The 20692-nt window shown below is 36.3% G+C and overlaps 1 protein-coding gene across 3 annotated transcripts in view; it reads left to right on the top strand.

Annotated features, from left to right (window-relative positions):
- PIK3C3 (phosphatidylinositol 3-kinase catalytic subunit type 3) overlaps positions 1 to 20692 on the top strand; it is a 151804-nt gene that overhangs the window by 39416 nt on the left and 91696 nt on the right. For 2 of the 3 annotated variants that reach the window (XM_008261249.4, XM_070049905.1), the window contains 5 exons: positions 620 to 715; positions 5294 to 5365; positions 9494 to 9598; positions 10218 to 10310; positions 17071 to 17256. In XM_008261249.4, the coding sequence (XP_008259471.1) occupies positions 620 to 715; positions 5294 to 5365; positions 9494 to 9598; positions 10218 to 10310; positions 17071 to 17256 (552 nt within the window). The remainder of the gene's footprint in view (positions 1 to 619; positions 716 to 5293; positions 5366 to 9493; positions 9599 to 10217; positions 10311 to 17070; positions 17257 to 20692) is intronic. The other variant, XM_070049904.1, reaches the window with a different exon arrangement.

Genomic DNA, 20692 nt, shown 5'->3' with positions numbered 1-20692 from the left:
CAGGTCTTCCACTTTGGGTATAAAAAACCAAATACTTGGGTCATTACTTGCTGCCTTTTCAGGCACATTAGTATGGAGTTGGATTTGAAGTGGAGCAGCCAGGACTCAAACTGGTGCCCATGTGGGATGGCATCATCTTAGGTGTAAGCTTAACCCACTGTACCATGGCGCCAGCCCCCAGATGATGTTAACTTCTTTAGTTGAACTAGCCATATAGTAAACTGTTACTTGCATAAAATTGTTAGAAGTACAGAATATATTATTTTTGAAATAAGATAACTTATACATATGTATACAAAATACTAGTCTTTTATATAATAAAACCCAAATTAACAAAAAAAAAAAACCCAAAGGAGTGATGTTCTAACCAAAAAATTTTTAAGTTCCAAGAGGGAATTTGAAGTGAATAATAGACATTACTGAATAAATCAGTAAGGCTATATGTAATAAAATAGTAGTTATATGTAAGACTGCATGTATATAATGAAATAAAATTTGCTATACAAGTTATATTTCATAAATACTTGTATTACTAAATTAGGAAAATGATATATACTGATACCTTAAGAGAATGTTGAAAATTATAATTTTTTATAAAAATCTTTTTTTTTTCTTTTAGAGTGAAAAACGAAGTTCTAATTTCATGTACTTGATGGTTGAGTTTCGATGTGTCAAGTGTGATGATAAGGAGTATGGTATTGTTTATTATGAAAAGGTATTTGCTTTGGAACTGTTTATGCTGATAAAGTAGAGGGGAGGGAAACATTTAAAAAAATGACTGCTGTTCCTGCTGAGATGAATTATTTGGTTGCAGGATAGCAGCAGACAGCTGTCAGCAGCAGCTGTTTATATATCCACAAATCAAATCATAGAGCTACAACAAGATTACATAAGCTGATCTTTCATGTAATATAGTTCTGGGTTACAAAATCTAATTAGTATGCAAATGATTATAAACTTTTTGATTAATTGTTCTACACATTGGTGAGTAGTATTGATAAACCAGTAGCTTTATTTACAATTACTATTCATTTGAAAAATAGAGGAAATCAGATTTTTAAGAAATAGCTATTGAAAGTTATGAATGTGTTTGTTACTTGAGTATTTATGTAATGTGTTAGAAGTCTGTATGTGGTCCTATCATAAGTATGCTTATGAAAAACTTTATAAATGTGCATTTATTTTTAAAGTATATGCAAAATTAAGAAAACTGTGGGAACTGGTGCTGTGGCATAGAAGATTAAGCCTCTGCCTGCAGTGCTGGCATCCCATTTGGATGCTGGTTTGAGACCGAGCTGCTCCACTTCCAATCTAGCTCCCTGCTAATATGCCCGGGAAAGCAGTGGAAGAAGTCCCAAGTGTTTGGGACCCTGTGCCCACATGGGAGATCCAAAAGAAGCTCCTGGTTCTAGCTTTGGCCTGCCTCAGACTGGACCTTTGTGACCATTTGGGGAGTGAACCAGCGAATGGAAGATCTCTCTCTTTCTCTTCCTCTCTCTCTCTCTCTCTCTCTCTCTCTCTGTATTTCTGGCTTTCAAATAAATAAAAAAAATTTTTTTTAAAGAGCAAACTGTGTTACCATTAGGATGAATAATAATAATCATCAGGCTGATTAGTAAGTACACAGTTAGGGATTTGTTCTGTTCTGCTCGTGTGGAAGAAAGTAGTTCTGTGCTTGGCATGTAGCTACTTGAAAGTTATCTGCCTTAAATGCTTGTTGAAGGGATTTCATGAAAATACTATAGAAATAATACTATATGTGGTCTGAATCCACACAAAGCAGATATCTTCTATTGTGGAAATAATAGACAAGAACAGACTTGATACATGGTAAAATAGATTAATAGTTCTAGCATATAACCAAGTTTATGTGCCATATACTTGTTTATTAGAAATTGCATTTATATCTTAGTGATAATAAAGCTATTACAGTGTTGTTTAAAATACATATACTCTTACAACTATAAATTATTATTTGAAATGTTTGCATAAGAAAGTTTAGGGTTTATATATTTAATTTATAACTGTTTTGTGGTATTTTTCAAGTAACTATATTTTTTTCCATTATCTTGTTTGCCTTTCATGTTAGTGAAAGATTAGGAAAAATTGACTTATTTTAGCTTTTTGTTTTATAAATGATACTCTGGGAAAAGAAAAAAGGAAGGTAGGCTGTTTTAGCATTCTGTATTAATTTGTTAGAAAAACTGTCAAAAGGAAAGGAGAATATAGATGAGTAAAATTGTTTTGTCATCAGTGCATTTTGATAAAATCATATTTTACATTTTGTGCTGTATGTAATTTCTTTAAGAGCAATATTTGCCACTCATACTCATATTGAGCTCATCTTGCAAAAACATGCTAATATCAGTAGTACTTTCAAATATTAGAGATGTGAAGAGTCTTTTGATAGACAGCTTTGATAATAGAGGAAATGTAACAGAATAGGTATTAGAAGAATTTCAAATATATTTTTAAAAACTTCTTGACCCCTTTTTACTGTTTCTTGGAAATTGCTCATAAATTAATGCCTCTCTACCCATCCTGTCATATTTCCACTTAGTATAAAGATTGCTGGGCCAGTGTATTGAATCTATTGAAAATAGACTTTCTTGTCACCTGTCTTTTGTGACAGATAGTCTTGGTGAAGATTACTTGTCACAGTTCAGCTGATAAATGTGTTTTCTGGTGTTGTGACTGAGAACAAGCCTGTTAAACAACAGCTGTGGGAATTTGTGGTTTTCCGTAAGACTCAATTACTGAACTAAAGGAGTTACAATGGCTCTCTTTCAGTCTCTCCCAATTTTGTTGCACATAACTAAATTGAAGACATACTAGCATTTATAAATTGACAGGAAAACTTGATGCTAGGTATACAATTGTGAAGGGATGAATTTTTACCTCATTAAGCTTAGCATTTTCTAGTATATTGCACTGTGATATTTATTATGTGGAATTACCTTTCTTGCTTTAATTGAATTAAAATAAAAATGATAATAGCATAACATAATTTCTGTTTTTTTAATGATTTATTTATTTATTTGAAAGGCAGAGTTACAGAGAGGCAGAGGCAGAGAGAGAGAGTGGTCTTCCATCTGTTGATTCACTCCCCAAATGGCTGCGAGGGCCAGAGCTGGGCCAATCTGAAGCCAGGAGCCAGGCGCTTCCTCTGGGTCTCCCATGTGGGTGCATGGGCCCAAGCACTTGGACCTTCTTTGGCTGCTTTCCCTGGCAAATTAGCAGGGAGCTGGATCAGAAGTGGAGCAGCCAGGAGTTGAACCAACACCCATATGGGATATCTGCGCTGCAGTAGGTGGCTTTCCTCACTATGCCACAGTGCCCGCTCCTGTAATATACCTTGATTGATATATTCTTGTTATTCAGAATGCATTGTATTGAGTTGGTGTTCCTCTAGTTGTATATAAATTTGAGTAACTTTAATTCCACACCTAAAATTCTGCTCCTTTGAATGGAAATCTGTTGTACCATGAAAATTTACCAGTATCCATTTAGTTTTTGCAAATGATTCAACACATGTATTGGGAAACTTATTAATTATATTCAGTGCTTTTATTCTAAGTTTGCAAGATAGTACTTTTTCTTTTTTGATGCTTGTCATTATAAATAAAGTTAAAATTAAAAATAAAAGAACAGCCGGCACCGCGGCTCACTGGGCTAATCCTCCGCCTTGCGGCGCCGGCACACCGGGTTCTAGTCCCAGTCGGGGCGCCGGATTCTGTCCCAGTTGCCCCTCTTCCAGGCCAGCTCTCTGCTGTGGCCCGGGAGTGCAGTGGAGGATGGCCCAAGTGCTTGGGCCCTGCACCCCATGGGAGACCAGGAGAAGTACCTGGCTCCTGCCATCGGATCAGTGCGGTGCGCCAGCCACGGCGGCTATTGGAGGGTGAACCAACGGCAAAGGAAGTCCTTTCTCTCTATCTCTCTCTCTGACTGTCCACTCTGCCTGTCAAAAAATAAAATAAAATAAAATAAAAAAACACCCAAAAGAATATGAAATTTTTTAAAGGTTTATTTACTTATTTGAAAGGCAGAGTTACAGAGAGGCAGAGGCAGAGAAGGATCTTCCATCCCCTGGTTCCTTCCCTAAATGGCCACAACAGCCGGAACTGGGCTGATCTGAAGCCAGGAGCCAGGAGCTTCTTCTGGATCTCCCATGTGGGTGCAGGGTCCCCAGCACTTGGCCATCTTCTACTGCTTTTCCAAAACATAGCATAGAGCTGGATCAGAAGTGGAGCATCTGGGGCTCAAACTGGCACGCATATGGGATGCCTGCACTGCAAGCGGTGACTTTACCCACTACACCACAGTGTTGGCCCTGAGAATTTGAATTTTTGACCTCATGTCTCTAAAACCAGTTTTAGAAATTTTTTAAATTTTATTTTTCTCAGTGTTTCAGCAGTGGTTATGTGGTTTGCTTAGTAGTTAAGATACTTGTTGAGATGCCAGCATCCCATATCGCGAATGTGTGGGTTCAAATCCCTGCTCTGCTCATGATTCCAGCTTCTTGCTAATGTACATCTTGGGAAGCAGCTTGTGGTAGCTCAAGTAGTTGTATCCCTGCAACTCGCATGAGAGAAATGGATTGAATTCCTGGCCTGTAGCTTTTGGCTGACCCATTCCATCTGTTGTGGGCATTTGGAGAGTAAGCTAATGGATAATAGCCCTCTCAGGCAGTTTCTATCTTTTGATTTAAAAAATACATACATACATACATACATACGTAGTAAATTCATCAGCAGGGCCAGAACCATTGCACAGTGAGTTAAGCCACCTTAGTATCACATATGGGTGCCGGTTTAAGTCCTGGCTGTTCCACTTACAATCCAGCTCCCTACTAATGTGCCTGGGAAAGCAGCAGGGGATGGTCCAAATGCTTGGGCCTCTGCACCCATGTGGAAGACCCAGGTGAAATTCCTGGCTGCTGGCTTTGGCCTGGCCCAGCCCTGGTCATTGTGGCCATTTGTGGGAGTAAACCAGTGGATGGAAGATCTCTCTCTCTCTCTCACTCTTTTTCTCTCTCTGTGTGTCCCCCTCTCTCGATATAACTCTGACTTTCAAAAAAATATATTTTAAAAAAAATTCATCAGAAAAAAAGACGTTAAACAAGGGATATATATTTTATAGTATAGTTGAAAAGATTTTTTTCCCTCACCAGAAGAATGGTGTTTATTAAGTAGAACTAAAATTTATTAGCATGTACAATATTATGTGTTGTTTTGATTAAATTTTCTTTCTTTTTGTTTTTTTTTTTTTTTAAACTTACTGCGCTGTTATCCAGGATGGTGATGAGTCATCTCCAATTTTAACAAGCTTTGAATTAGTGAAAGTTCCTGACCCTCAGATGTCTATGGTAGGTTATTGTTCAAGTTTTCTTTTTTTCTCCTTAATGATGATTTAGATCACACCATATATTTTCTTTTAAGAAGAGTAATATAATACTACCTCAGTTATCTAAAAGTAATCCTTTTATCTACTTTAGCTCTCTGGATTCAGATTTTTTACAAGGAACATTGACATCCTCAAAATAAGGATTGAGCAATCATTTTATCTGGATTGTCAAAAGAGCTAGAGAATGTTGTAATGGAAGTAAGGATTAGGTAGAACAGGTATTTGAAAGATTGTCGTTACATAGAAAGAGGATTTGTTTATAATGTTAGGATCATATAATTAATGTCAATGGATTACAATTTTAAGGAAACTGATTTTATTATAAAATAAGGAAGATCATTTTAGCTACAAAAAGTATTCAGTTTAGAACATGATGACCTGGATGCTGATACAATAACTATCTGTTAATGAAATGTTGAGATGATCCTTCTCAAGGATGTAACAAAGAGTTCCTACTTTGAAATACAGGTTTACTTATGTTTTATTTTTAATAATTAGTATTTAAAATATTTATCTGAAAGGCAGAGAGACTGTGAGAGTGAGAGACAGAGAGAAGACTCCCATATGCTGCTTCACTCTCTTGATGTCCACAGTAGGCTGAGTGAAGCCATCGCCAGTAGTTAGGAACTCAGACCAGGCCTCCCAAGAAGGTGACAGGAATCCAATTACTTGAGCCATTACCATTGCTTCACAAGATCTGCATTAAAAAAAGCTGGAATCAGGAGCAAGAGGTTAATATCAACCCTGGCATTGTTATCCGGAATGTGGGTATCTTAACCACTAGTCTAAACAACTGCCCTCTGTAATAAAGATTTAATTAGATAACTTTAGATTCAAAAAGTTGCAGAGAAAATATTCTTTTATCCATGATACCATGATATTCAAAGTTATAATTCATTTACAGGATTTTGAAACTTTTAATTTTGATTTTAATAGTTTTTTAAGTTATTTATTTGAAAGGGTTATTTATTTGTTTATAATGTTAGGATCATATAATTAAAATTAATGGATTAAAATTTTAAGGAAACTTATTATAAAATAAGGGAGATCATTGTAGCTACTAAAAATATTCGATATTTATTTATTTAGAGGAGTTAAGAGAGAGAGAAAAGAAGAGCCACAGGAAGAGAAAGAGAGAGAGAGAGCTTCCACTGCTAGTTTACTCCCTTAGTGGCCATGAAAGCCATGGCTGGGTCAGACTGAAGCCAGGAGCCAGGAGCTTCATCTGCATCTCCCATGTGGGTTCAGGGATCCAAGATTTTGGCCATTTTCTGCTGTTTTCCCAAGCACATTAGCAGGGAGCTGGATAAAACATGGAGCAGCCAGGACTTGAACTAGTGCCCATATGCGATGCCAGTGTTGCAGGCAGTGGCTTAACTTGCTGTGCTACAAAGCCAACTCTGCATTTCTAATTAGATTATTTACATTGCTAATCAAGTCAAAGAAGATTAATAGTGACACATTGGTTGATAAAAGCATGATGACTGAGTTGGGATACAAGTTTTAAAGCATGAAATGTAGTGACTGATGACCTAATATCAAAGGAAGAGATAAAGTAGGAAAAATAAAGATAGAAAAAAAAGAAACTTGGATATCGTATCGGAACAAACACTGCAAATACTTGCATATTATGTATATATAACATAGTTAAAAGTTGGGTTAATATATCTAAAATTGGCACTGAAGGTTTAGTACAAAATCAAATTATATTTGGTGTTCTGCATACTGAAAATACATAGATGGGTATACCCTGTGGTTGACTTCAAAATGTATGAATATAAACAAATTTTGCCATATTGTGGTCATAGATGTCACTTACATAGATGTAAAATTCTGGGGCTGCTGCTATGATGTAGCAGGTTAAGCCACTATCATATGGGTGCTGATTAAATCCTATCCACTCTACTTCTGATTCAACTCCTTGGTGAAAGTAACGGAACAAGGCTCAAGTCCTTAGGCCCCTGCCACCTACATGGGAGACCTGGGTAAAGCTCCTGGATCCTGGCTTTGGCCTGTCCCAGCCTTGGTTCTTGTGACCATTTGAGTAGGGAACCAATGAATGGAAAATCCCTCTCTCTGTCTCTCCTCTCTGTAACTCTGCCTTTCAAATAAATAGATAAATCTTAAAAAAAATAACTTTTCCAAAATATCAAAGATTTTGTTTATATAACTCCTACCAAAATGTCAGCTAAGTGAATGATTTGCATGTTTAAAGTGTTCTTTTCTGAAGAAAATGCCCATCAACAATGGTTGCTGTTTTCTAAGTTTAAGAAAAAAAAAATCTAGGATATGAAAGCAAGCATGGACAAACCAAAAAATAAAAAGGAAACCAAGGGGCTGGCACTGTGGCACAGCAGTTAAAGCCCTGGCCTGCAGCGCTGCCATCCTGTATGTGCAGTGGTTCTAGTCCTGGCTACCCCATTTTCAATCCAGCTCTCTGCTATGGCCTGGGAAAGCAGTAGAAGATGGCCCTTGGGCCCCTGTACCCATGTGGGAGACCTGGAAGAAGCTCCTGGCTCCTGGCTTTGGATTGGTGCAGCTCCAGCCATTGTGGCCATTGAGGAGTGAACCATCAGATGGAAGACCTCTCTCTTCCTCTCTCTGTAACTCTGTCTTTCAAATAAATAAAAAATTAAAAAATAAATTAAAAAAAAAGGAACCCAAGATAGTATACCACCTTATTAAATAATAAAAAAATTAATTCTGTAATTAAGATAATGTGCTACTGACATATAGATACACAAATAGGCTGGTAAGACAAAATAAAAAGCCCAGAAATATATCCATATATAAATGGAAATTTAGTAAATGAGGTAGGTGGCATTTATCACTGAAGCATAGTTCCATGAAATGGGATTTGTAAATTGGATAATGTTAAATTAAACTTGATCCATACCACATAGCATAAGTAAGAAGGAATTCTAAATGGTTCTGGAATCTAAATATTAAAAATGAAATTCTACTCTTAGTGTAGGGAAAGACTTTCTAACTATTATTCAAAATCTAGAAGACTTAAAAAAAGTAATTGATATATTTGACTAATTAGAAAATTGCATGACAAAAAACTCAGTAAATGAAGTGGAAAGACAATTGAAAAACTAGGAGAAAATACTATATACATCACAAATGGCTGACATATAAAGAACTGATAAAAATTGAAAGACCAGGAACTGATAGCCAATCAAAATTTAAGGCACACACACACAAAAAAAGAACAAACAATTCACACATGCAGTCACTCAAATATTTAAAATAAACAAAATTTCAAAACTTCAAATTAAGCATTATCTTAAGCAAAACAATATGGTTAAAACTAATGATTATGGCCATAGAAAAAGCAGTGAGTACCATATGTGTATATATTCAAGCATTATGATCACAGTTCCCTGCCCTCAGTGGCTTGTAATTTAAGCAACTGGTTGAGATGTTACTGTATTAGAATGTACAGTAGCTGATAGGAAGGAAGGAATGTTTTAGTCTGGGTTGTCAGGGAAGTTGATTGAAGCTGATAGAAGGTAAACATCTTCAGTATGTGGAAAGAGAAAGGTTGATGTTTTAAGAAGTTGGAATGCCATGTGCATATTATGGCACTTGGTTTTCCAGTTTTGAGATAGCTCTTTTTTTTTTTTTAAGATTTATTTATTTATTTGAGATATTTATTTGAGAGGCAGAGGCAGAGAGAGAGGTCTTCCATCTGCTGGTTCACTCCCCAGATGGCTGCAATAGGCAGAGCTACGCCGATACAAAGCCAGGAGTTTCTTCTGGGTCTCCCACGTGGGTGCAGGGACCCAAGGACTTGGGCCATCTTCTGCTGCTTTCCCAGGCCATAGCAGAGAGCTGGATGGGAAGTGGAGCAGCCAGGACTTGAACCGGCGTCCATATGCAGAGGGCAATTTTACCTGCTAGGCCACAGCAAAGGCCCCTAGGTTTGTCTTTAAACGATGCATGGGGGCCTGAAGTTGTACCAGAATAAGATGTTAAGTATTATAGAATGATCTTAAGTAACTCTTTACATTTCAACTTATGATTGGCTGTTGAGTTGTTCTTTTGGCAAAGTGTACATTCTCAGTTAATATTTGTAAATTTATAGGAGAATTTAGTTGAGAGCAAACATCACAAGCTTGCCCGGAGTCTAAGAAGTGGACCTTCTGATCATGATCTCAAACCCAATGCTGCTACACGAGATCAGCTAAATGTAAGAGAGTTTATAAAATGTTAACATAAAAATCATTAAATGGGTATTTTGGTTGCTACTAGTGTATCACTTCACATAAAAATGATCTAGATGCGCATTTTTTTCCAGGTTGATGAATTCTGTATAATTTCAACAGTTCCATATATTTGGAAGTTTTATTATCATTTGGGAACTTTCAGTAAATTTATTAGTTCTGAAGAGTTGTTGTGTTTACTTTCATGATGTAGCATTAACGTAACTGATCCTAAGGCATTGCCCAGACTCCCAGGATTTAATTTGTCCACATGCATTGTTGTGTGCATTTAATTGATAGGAGAATGTGTTTTCTGTTTGTTTTTCCTTATTTTGCATTGGTGTGGCATTGCTGTTTTGTTTTGTGCTGTTTTGATTGAATTAAGTGAACTGATTATGTGATATTTTTATATGGGATGTGGCTGTCATCTTTTTCTTCCCTGTATATGTTAATAAATTGGACAGATAACTACTGCAAATTTAAATCTTACTTCCTAGATCAATATTGTCCTTGTTTGAGTCTATCACAGAAATACTTAATGAACAATTGAAAATCAAATAGAACTATGTATTTGACAGAAATTGTTTTTTTTCTTCTTTGTTGTAGATTATTGTGAGTTATCCACCAACTAAGCAACTTACATATGAAGAACAAGATCTTGTTTGGAAATTTAGATATTATCTCACTAATCAAGAAAAAGTGAGTTTCTTGAGTCTTTCATGTTAAATTCATTTGTAAATTTTATTACTAATGATCAAGGTGAGATAAACAGCCATGGAAATTTAGTTAATAACTTAAAAAGTTAAAGAGCTATATATATATATGAAAAAAGATGGTTGCAAAGGTATATGAGCAAAGCTATGTTCCTGATGGTTGCTGCATAGACAAGTCTGACCTGGTTTAGAAGTTAAGTCAGAGATGGCTTCAATTTTAAGTACCACCACTTGTATGTATTAGATTGAATGAAGTAAGTTATTTTGGAAGCTTGGTTTCTTCCTTTTTCTAAGGGACACAGTTCTCCTTCACAGGTGAGATAATACAGAATACCTGGCAGAATACTTGGTGAATAGTAGAGGTACTGTCCATGTTGATTTCTTTCTATCTCATTCTTAGTTTTTTGAATTCGGATCATATGAGAGTATTTACACTAGTAAAAGGACCTCAGAATCCTGGAGAAGTGCCTTCTGGAGAGTACGGCATCTCTAGTTTGCAGTGTGGAAGTGTGGAAGTTGAGTTGGTGGAGTGGCAAACAGATTTGTGGGATAGAGGTTAGGTCAGAACCATACATTTCCTTTCATAATGAAACCATGGAGTGGATAAAGTTTCTAGAGAGACAGAATTATGATGAAATAGCATTACACTTGTAGAGACTGTTTTTGAATCTTATTGCTAGTACAAGGATTTGTAACTACAGGCATATTACTTCACCTGTAAGATTTCATTTCCTCCTATTTAATAATGAACTTTAAGTGTTTTCTAATTCTTAAAATAATCTGTAAATTCTTATAATAGAAGGCCAAGGACTAACTCTTAAGGCACTAATATAGTCAGCATTTATTAAACAGCCACTGTGTGTCAGAGATCTTTTAAATCCTACAACAACCTCACAATGCATGTCATTGTCACTGTTCTACATGCAGATGAGGACACTGAGAGAGATTAATGAAACTGTGCATAATCATAAAACTTATAAATGCTGCTTTTGATATGCTAACATTTTTTAGTTAGAAGAGAAGGGAGGGACTGTTGCCATGGTGTATAGCAGGTAATGCTAGCATCTCATATGGGTGCCAGTTCGAGTCCTAGCTGCTCCACTTATGATCCAGCTCCCTGCTCATGTCCCTGGGAAAGCAAAGGAAGATGGTCTAACTGCTTTGCCCTTCCCCCTGTGTAGGAGACCTGAAGAAGCTCCTGGCTTCAGACTGGCCCAGCTCTGACCCTTGTAGCCATTTGGGGAGTAAACCAACAGATGGAAGATCTCTCTCTCTCTTTCTGTAACTCTGCCTTTCATAGAAATAAATAAATCTTAAAAAAATAAAAAAGAAAGGAGAGAAGGAAGACAATGAAGACATAAAAAAGAGAATTTTGGAAAAAAACATTTTTAACATACCTGTGACTTCCCAGGAATTGTGATATGTATTAGAGGCAGAGCAGAGAAGCATTAGAAAAATGTGTATCCAGAAATTGTTATAGAATTAGGGGTGGATGAATTAATATGTTTTACAATATTAAAAGATGCTCTTTAATAACTTTCTTTTGGCTTGCTTTTTGAATCATTTGTATTTCCTTTAGGTTTTGAAGTAAAGATAAAAGTCCAGTTATGGTTCATCTTAACTGTTGAACTTTTTTTCTTTATCATTTATTGCTGCTTTGGAAAATTCTTTGTAGATAAATCATACTTTTTATATCCACAATAAGAATGAGAGGGGAATTTTAAATTTACTAGAGCTTTTAATGTTATTCCCGTCATCATTGAACAAAAGGAAATATTCATCAATAGAACACAGGTTTGTGATTTTGTGTTTTATGAAAAGATTGAGTTAGTATCTCGATATTGTGTTAAATGAAGAATAACCTTGGTGACAGAATTTGCATCTTCAGTGCAGCATGGTGTTGTTTGAAATACACAATGAGATACATGAAGTAAACCTGTTAGAATGTGTAAATTCAAGAAGCATTAGAATAGATTTACAGAGCAGAACTTCTTTAGGTGGAAAGGCTTGCAGGAAAAACTGTTTAAACAAATAGTCACTTCTCACTGAAACACAATTACTTCTAGATAAGTGCAAAGAATAAAATGCTCAACTGATACAAAGTATGTGACGTTTCATTTAACTAGTTGATTACAAGTTTTAGAAAGGTGGGTGATGAGCCTTCATTTCTCAGAACATAAGGATTGTTAAAATCACTAGAGTAGAGTGAAGGATACTTTTTGATGTTCAGGAAGCATGGGTGAGTAAGCAAATATATATTGGCCTTGAAGTGGCCAGAGGAATTATTCACACAGCCACATTTTTATCTTTGTAATTACTTAAAATGGATTTTGTAGAATACAAATACTCCTCTACACTTCCCCTTAATTTATTTACACAAAGAAATTCTTTTAGTGTCAGGTTCTCAGCATTTGTAATTTGATTTCTTGGCATTTTGACCCTGAGGCTGAAAAGCCTTCCAAGAGAAAAGAGTGTACTCAGAAAATAAATTGCAAGAAATTGGTTCCTACAGAGTTGTACCTTTTGTTTTTAATTGAATTTGGCCTTTCCTCTTATTTGTTTCTAAATCACCTGTCTTATATATTTTGGATGAAAATCCTCTAGTTTGGACTTGATGTTTTACCTAAAAAGTTTATGTTAATAATTTATCCAATAAAGCCATTTAAATTTATGAAGTATTTTTAAACTTGTCTATAGCAGGTAGGTAGTAACTGATATTTGTGAAACACAAAATATGACTATTGTAATTCTTTAATACAGTGGCCCTTCTTAGGAAAGTTTTAAAGAAAAATGACTTAATTCCAAGCTTTTTGGTTATGTTTGTAGAGAAAAAAAGCGTGGTAAGAGTCACATGTTGGAGAAAGTAGGAGGCCTGATTATGCCACTGAGGCTACTTAGAGAAAACAGGAAAATAATCATATTGCTGTTTCCTGAAAAGAAGTTGATGGTGAATCACAGAAGAAATGAATTTACTTTAACAAGCATTTATTATTTACACTTGGCCTACCATTACACATTAAACAAGGCTTTGAGATATCATGTCTTGTATTCATATAAATTAAATTATTTTTAAGGAAGGAGATTTATATACAATCTAGGAAGTATAGTATGGTAAATGATTAAGTCACTATCTTAGTAAATATATAGATAATTACTACAATAGAAATATAGAGGATGAAAAGATCAGTGTGTTATTATATGAAGGAATTTTCATAGAGAAAGATTAAGCAGACTTTGATGGCATTTTTTATTTGGTGATAATTTTTCAAGGATTAAAAAATGCATGAGTAAGGCAGGCTGTGGGGTTCAGGAAGCAGAAGTTTCTATGGATGATTATGAATTAGAAAAGATCGCATCAGATTGTTATGGGCCTTGAATTCTTCACTTGGGAATTAGGTTTCACTGACAATAGGAAGCCACTAAAGCAGGAAAATGTGTTTTAACAATTTTTTTTCAAGGAGGATGAACTAGGATATTAACATAAAACAGGATAATAAGTGCAGTTAGATTAACATTTGATACTAGACTCAGCATCAGAAAGAGTAACAAACAATAAAATAATTTACATTATTTGTCTACACAAGGTACTGTTCTAAACATTTTATATTAGCATTTAATCTTCACCATAAACCAATGAAATAGGACACTTAAAAATTAAACAATGTGCTTTAAGTTAATTATCTGATAGTTAATGGAACCAGGAATTGGGATTTCAACCCAAAAACTCTGGCTCTAAAGTCCGTACTCTCCAGTTAACCTAAGGAAGCTGCAGAGATAAAATTACATTTGAGTACCCTCCCCTTATGTAAAAAACATGTAAAAACATGTAAAACATGTAAACATGTAAAACATGTTTAGAAGCTTTGAGGCTAATTATCATCCATCATTATTATTCCTGTCTTCAAATTCTTACACAGTCCTTCTCATTCCTTCCCTTTTCCTGTTCTTCAGAGTATTATCTCCTTGTTTTCATTTGGAACATTTAGCTTTAAAAAGTTGTGAAATTCTATGTACAGCGCCTTGCATTCCTTGGCAGCAGTATACTCTATAGATCTTACTAATAAGTCTATAAATCTTAGAATCTATGGGGTAGATTGTTTCAGTTACTGAGTTGAGTACATTTACATGCTGTGAGATTTGCTTATAATAAGTACATACCCACACATTTCTATTAAGACTGCTGATGTACTGTGAAATAGAAAAGCTTTCACTGTAGTTATTTAAGAAGTATTGCTTTGTTTCCACATTCAACCTAGAAGTACATTTTAGAAGTGAAAAATAAATGCATGGAATAAGTTAGTAGAACAATCAGTGCTCTGTATGGAGACAGGGATCATTATACTAAATGGTGCGCAAGAGGTGCAGAGGAAATGGACAGTTATCCTTGGGGAATGAGGTTATAGAGATAAAGTGTGCCAACAACAGCATTTGGCAGTTGGAAGAGCATCATTTTAATAAGAAATGAAATTGAGCCAACTTCAAAGAAAGAACCAAGGCATTCTGGAAAAGTTGAGTTTTTGACAAGCTGACCTTAAAGGTGGTACCATGGTTTTGTTGAGGAGCACAAGGAAGCAGAATCCATACAGTTAGATTAATCTGGTTGAACCATAGAATGGCAATGATAACTTAATGAAATAGAGTTTGGATTGTGGTGAGAGGTCCCAATGAATGTTCTGAGAAAGAAGCCAAAATTTGTTGTTTTTCTAAAACCACGTTATATTAGTTGGCAGTCATCTTCAAGTACTGGAAAGACTTGATGAAATCTTGGGGGGTAGGTTTCCTCTCTTGTTTCCTGAGAGTGAAACTAACAAATGGGAAAAAGTTATTTAAAGAAAGACATTTTTGTCTTTTGATTCATAATCATTGAGTAAAACAATTTTTTTAACTATCTATAAATGTTGTAGTGGCTACCTTGAAAATTAGTTGCTAGAATTACTTAATAAATATTAATCTCTTGGCAAAGATGTTGTAGGGCTAATTTCTGCTTACAATGGGAGATTTAGGCTAAGATCAGTTTGAACTTGAGCTTCTAGGAGTTTGTGTGAAATAATTAGAAGAGAAACTGGAATTGAGGCTATCAGTTAGCAGCCTTTGTCAAATACACGTGAAATGAGAATAAAGCTGAGTGGAAGTATTGCTAGAAAAGTTGACAGAGTTTGGGGATGGATCTAGGCAATCAGTGTTGGCTGCGTAATGGCTTCAGGAAGAATGGACTTAATAGGGAAGCGGCATCTTCGTGTGAGAAGCAAGGGGCTGAGAATTGGAGGACCTGTATTCTAGATGTAGCTCCATCCACCATTTGGAAGTGATAAGGAAGCCACTTTGCCGAGGCTCTCTATGACTGAAGCATGACATAGTGCCTTTTTTCTTAAGTTAGTAAAATCAAGAATAAATTAAGGGGTGGACATGAAGGTGCATTTTTTTTTTTAATCTTACTACCAAAAATTATGTTTTGTTGTCCAAGTAGACATTTTCTTGAGAATTTGATTTGTTTACTAATAAGATTTTAATTTGACATAGCGGGAATTTAAAATTTCGAAATTATCTTTGTTTAAGAGATAATTCACAAATAAATTTAAAGAGGAAGAGAAAGTAGAAAATGTCTTAGGTTTTCCAGGGAAATATTTCCAGTAAGGAGACCTTGCAATGAGAGTTGCTTTTTATGGGAACTAAATATATACCTTTTTAAAAAAGAAACTTCATTATTTATGCAGCCACGATACATATTTCAAGGTAGTCAACTTACAGCTAGTATGCTGTTCATCTAAAAGATGATTCTGAAAAGACACTACAGGCAGGTAGTTGAATCACAGACTATTGGTGTTGGTTCTATGCGTAACCATTTTTATGCTTTATTTTTGAATTTTTATTTGATTGTCTTTTCAGAGATACATACTTATTCCAGTTTGAGTCCTCATGTGTAAGTATCTAGGAAAGTCAATGATCATAACCTGAGGAAATGAACAAGAATAAGGCTAGTTTTGGGGATTTCTGATCTTACTTGACTTCTGACTCTTTCCTTCAGTGACTGTGGTACTTTGAGACCTACTGTCGATGTTATAAAATGAAGTTTGTCTCCAAAGCATCCTTTTTCTTTTTTTTTTTTTTTTTAAGATTTATTTATTTATTTATTTGAAAGTCTGAGTGAGAGAGAGAGAGAAAGTCTTTCATCTGCTGGTTTACTCCCCAGATGATCACAATAGCCAGAACTGCACCGATCCAAAGCCCAGAGCCAGGAGCTTCTTCTGGGTCTCCCACGTGGGTGCTGGGGCCCCATGTCTTGGGCCATCGTCTACTGCTTTTCCAGGCCATTGCAGAGAGCTGAGAACTGGATCAGAAGAGGAGCTGCCAGAACTCGAACCGGCGCCCATATGGGATGCTGGCACTGCAGGCGGTGGCTTTACCCGCTACGCCACAGTGCTGGCCCCTCCAAGGCATCTTAAAAGTTCACAAGACATGCCTCAACTATGTCTTGAGGCTTGTAGTATTTTAAAATAACCAAAGGAAAATGAAGAAAAACCTAAATAAATTGAAGATTCATAGTGCTATGCAATTCATTTGACTTGAAGAGGTACTGCTTCTCTAGGATAATATGTATGACTTAATTTAGTGTTTACACAAGGAATCTATCATTGACCCCCATGACTTTGCATCTGGACCAAGTGGAACTCTGTTTAGTCACCCTTGACCTTTCCTTCCCTAGGCAATAGGTTATTACTAACTTTAAGATGTTCTTTGGATTTTAGGCATTGACAAAATTCTTGAAATGTGTTAATTGGGATCTACCTCAAGAGGCCAAGCAGGCCTTGGAACTTCTGGGGAAGTGGAAGCCAATGGATGTAGAAGATTCTCTGGAGCTGTTATCCTCTCATTACACCAATCCAACAGTGAGGCGTTACGCTGTGGCCCGATTGCGACAGGCTGATGATGAGGTACGTTACTATTTCTTATTCCAGTTTGACCAGCTACATTTTAAACTAGAGCCTAATTAGGGAGAAAGGAGGAAAGAGAGAGAGAGAGAGAAATGTTTGGAAGGAAAGAGAATATACTAAGTGTGTTTTCAGAAGTAAAATTAAAATATTCCTCTAAGGACTCCTCTGTGAAATGAAAATTTACTTCCTGATGTGTTACGTGATAGGACAATCGCTCCCAGGACATTTACCTGGCAGCAGAGCTTGTATTGCTCTGTCTGGAAAAAGGAATTCTAATGAAAAATGGTTTAATGCAGCTCCAGTTGGGGAATAATTCAGATCTTCTCCATCAGTCAGTATACAGCTAGCCACATTTAATTGTAGCCTTGGAAAGCCTTTGGGGCCTCTAAAGCACAGAGATGCATGGTCATCTTACTCTCCTTCAAACTCCTCCTTTGAACTTTGAGCTACTGACAGTGTATATGTAGATTTTGTGATGTTGGTTTTGAATCCTCTGGACTGGAAACTTCATGCTGGCTAATTATATCCATGTCAGGCCATCAGGGAAGGAGGAACACTCTCTGGACACAAAGCATTGTTGGATTTTGGGTTTTAGTAATTGCTAATGAGGTAGGCTAACCCAGCAATTTTTCTTTACTTAATATTTATAGAGTGAATGTGTTCTCAATATACTAGCTACTGTGGGACATGGAATACATTTTCTCAAGCCTTGAAATATACACTGATCCTCAGAACATTATCAAAGACTGCTTTTCAAAATAAAAATACCAAAACAGTGAGATTTTGAATTAGTAGTGGCATTTGCATCTCAAGAAGCAAATGAAGCATTTATTAAAATAAATGCTTACATATGTTTTTTTAGTTACAATAAAAATCAAACAATAAATAGTGTAGAACCCTCACATATACTTTACCTATATTTAGCATTTGTCAACTCAGAGCCAATCTTGTTTGATATATAATGGGATACACTCTTTTCAACTCATGCCCCATTCTCCACCAGATCTTGAGACACCCTTTTGATTTTTGATGTACTGGTTGTAAATCAGGGGTTCTCATGGCCTCAACTTTAGATTGCATAATTTGCTAGAATGACTCACAGAACTCTGTGAAATGTTCCTTACTATCTGCTATTTATTACAGAAGATATTTAAATAGTACAGTAATACAGCCAGATGAAGCAATATATATGGTGAGGTCCTGAGCACAGGAGTATCTCTTCTCATGGAGTCTTGGGTATACCATCCTCTTGGTATGTAAATATATTCTTGTTCACCAACCCAGGAGCTTTTTGAATCTTGTTCTGTTCTTAACTTTATGGACATTTATTGACCCAGGTTCTTGGCTGCTAGATTCTCAGTTGGTATTCTCATAAGACACATTAACAAGAGAAAAACATTGAAATTAATACAAGTTTTATGAGACATAGCAGCTTTCATATGAAAGGGAAGACTTGAAGAAATGATTGAATCTCGCGTCTTTTTGCTTTTTGTTTGTTGAATTCATTCTTTTTTTTTTTTTTTTTTTAAACAACTGTTTATTTCTATGAAAGGCAGAGTTGAGAGAGAGAGAGAGAGAGAGAGAGATCTTCTACCTGCTGGTTCACTCCCAAAACTACCACAACAGTTAGTGCTGCGTCAGGCTGAAGCCAGGAGCCAGGAGTTTCTTCCGGGTCTCCTACATGGATGCAGGGGCCCAAAGATTTGGGCCATCTTCTGCTGTTTTCCTAGACACATTAGCAAGAAACTGGATGGGAAATAGAGCAGCCAGAACTTGAATGGGTGCCCATATGGCATGCCAGCATTGCAGGTGGCAGCTTAACTTGTTGTACCACAACACCAGTCCCTGTTGAATTCTTTATATATTGATGCATTAAGTCTTTGGATATAATGTAAATTGAAAGTATATTATCTTAAATATAAAAAGAATTTTTAAAAAATGGTTGAATAGGAGTACTTTTATCTTAGATTTGATAAAAAGTAGAAAATAATGGAAGATGTGATAAGACAAAGGCATATGAGCTGAGAGTAATAAGGGTATTACAGGCATTTGGGGAGTGAACCAACAGATGGGTGATCTCTGAATGTCTGTCTGTGTCTGCCCTTCATCTATTTCATCTGTTTATTGCTCTCCTTTTCTCTTTTTTTTTTTTAAAGATTTTTTATTTATTTATTTATTTGAGAGGTGGACTTACAGTGAGAGGGAGAGACAGAGAGAAAGGTCTTCGTCTGCTGGTTCTTTCCCCAGATGACCACAATGGCCGCAGCTGCGCTGATCCGAAGCCAGGAGCTTCTTCTGGGTCTCCCACATGGGTACAAGGGCCCAAGGACTTGGGCCATCTACTGCTTTCCCAAGCCATAAAAGAGAGCAGGTTCAGAAGAGGAACAGCCGGGTCTCGAACCGGTACCCATATCAGATGCCAGCGCTGTAGGCGGAGGATTAACCTACGGTGCACAGCACCGGCCCCTCTCTCCTTTTCTTTATATCACTCTTTCTTTTTTTGTTTTTTAATTTTTTATTTATTTGACAGATAGAGTTAGTGAGAGAGAGACAGAGAGAAAGGTCTTGCTTTCGTTGGTTCACCCCCCACATAGCCACTACGGCCGGAACTATGCCTATCCAAAGCCAGGAGCCAGGTGCTTCCTCCTGGTCTCCCATGTGGGTGCAGGCTCCCAATCACCTGGGCCATCCTCCACTGCCTTCCTGGGCCACAGCAGAGAGCTGGACTGGAAGAGGAGCAGCCAGGACTAGAACCCGGCGCCCATATGGGATGCCGGCACTGCTGGCAGAGGATTAACCAAGTGAGGCACAGCGCCGGGCCCTATATCCCTCTCTCAAGTATGATTTTTTTTTAAAGGATGACTGTTTTTGCTATATTTTTTTCTAGTTACTTTATTGATGTCTCTTGCTAATTCTAAGAGATGTTAGGTATATTATATTTTCTATGTATGACATTATGCCATCTTTTAAAACAGTATATCTTGTTTTTCAAATCTATATAGAAATGTTCTAGAATTTGAAAAACTGCTAAAAAAGTTTTGGATTTCAGAGTATTTTTGATTTTAAGATTAGATACACTAAACCTGTAGTGCTGATGCAAATATTCTGAAATCTGAGAAATTCTAGTATCTAAAACACTTTTGGTTTCAAGCATTTTGAATAAGAGATACTCAACTATATTTTTCTTTCAATTTATTGCCACGAAACTGTGTAAATAATAGTAAACAATAGCTGCCTATCTTTGGCTTGTTGTTCATTATTGTAGAGATACTTTTAGTATTTCATCCTTAAATGTATGTTTTTTGGGGTGGCTGTTGTAACACAACAGGTTAACCCACTGGTTTGGATGCCCACATTCCATATCAGAGTGTCTGGTTCAAGTCTGACTACTCTGTTTCTGGTTTGTCTTCTTGCTAATGCACCTGGGAAGGCAATC

This window comes from Oryctolagus cuniculus, chromosome 10 (genome assembly GCF_964237555.1).
Source record: "Oryctolagus cuniculus chromosome 10, mOryCun1.1, whole genome shotgun sequence".
In the NCBI taxonomy this organism is placed as follows: Eukaryota; Metazoa; Chordata; class Mammalia; order Lagomorpha; family Leporidae; genus Oryctolagus; species Oryctolagus cuniculus.
This window is presented reverse-complemented; position numbering and strand designations above follow the sequence as displayed.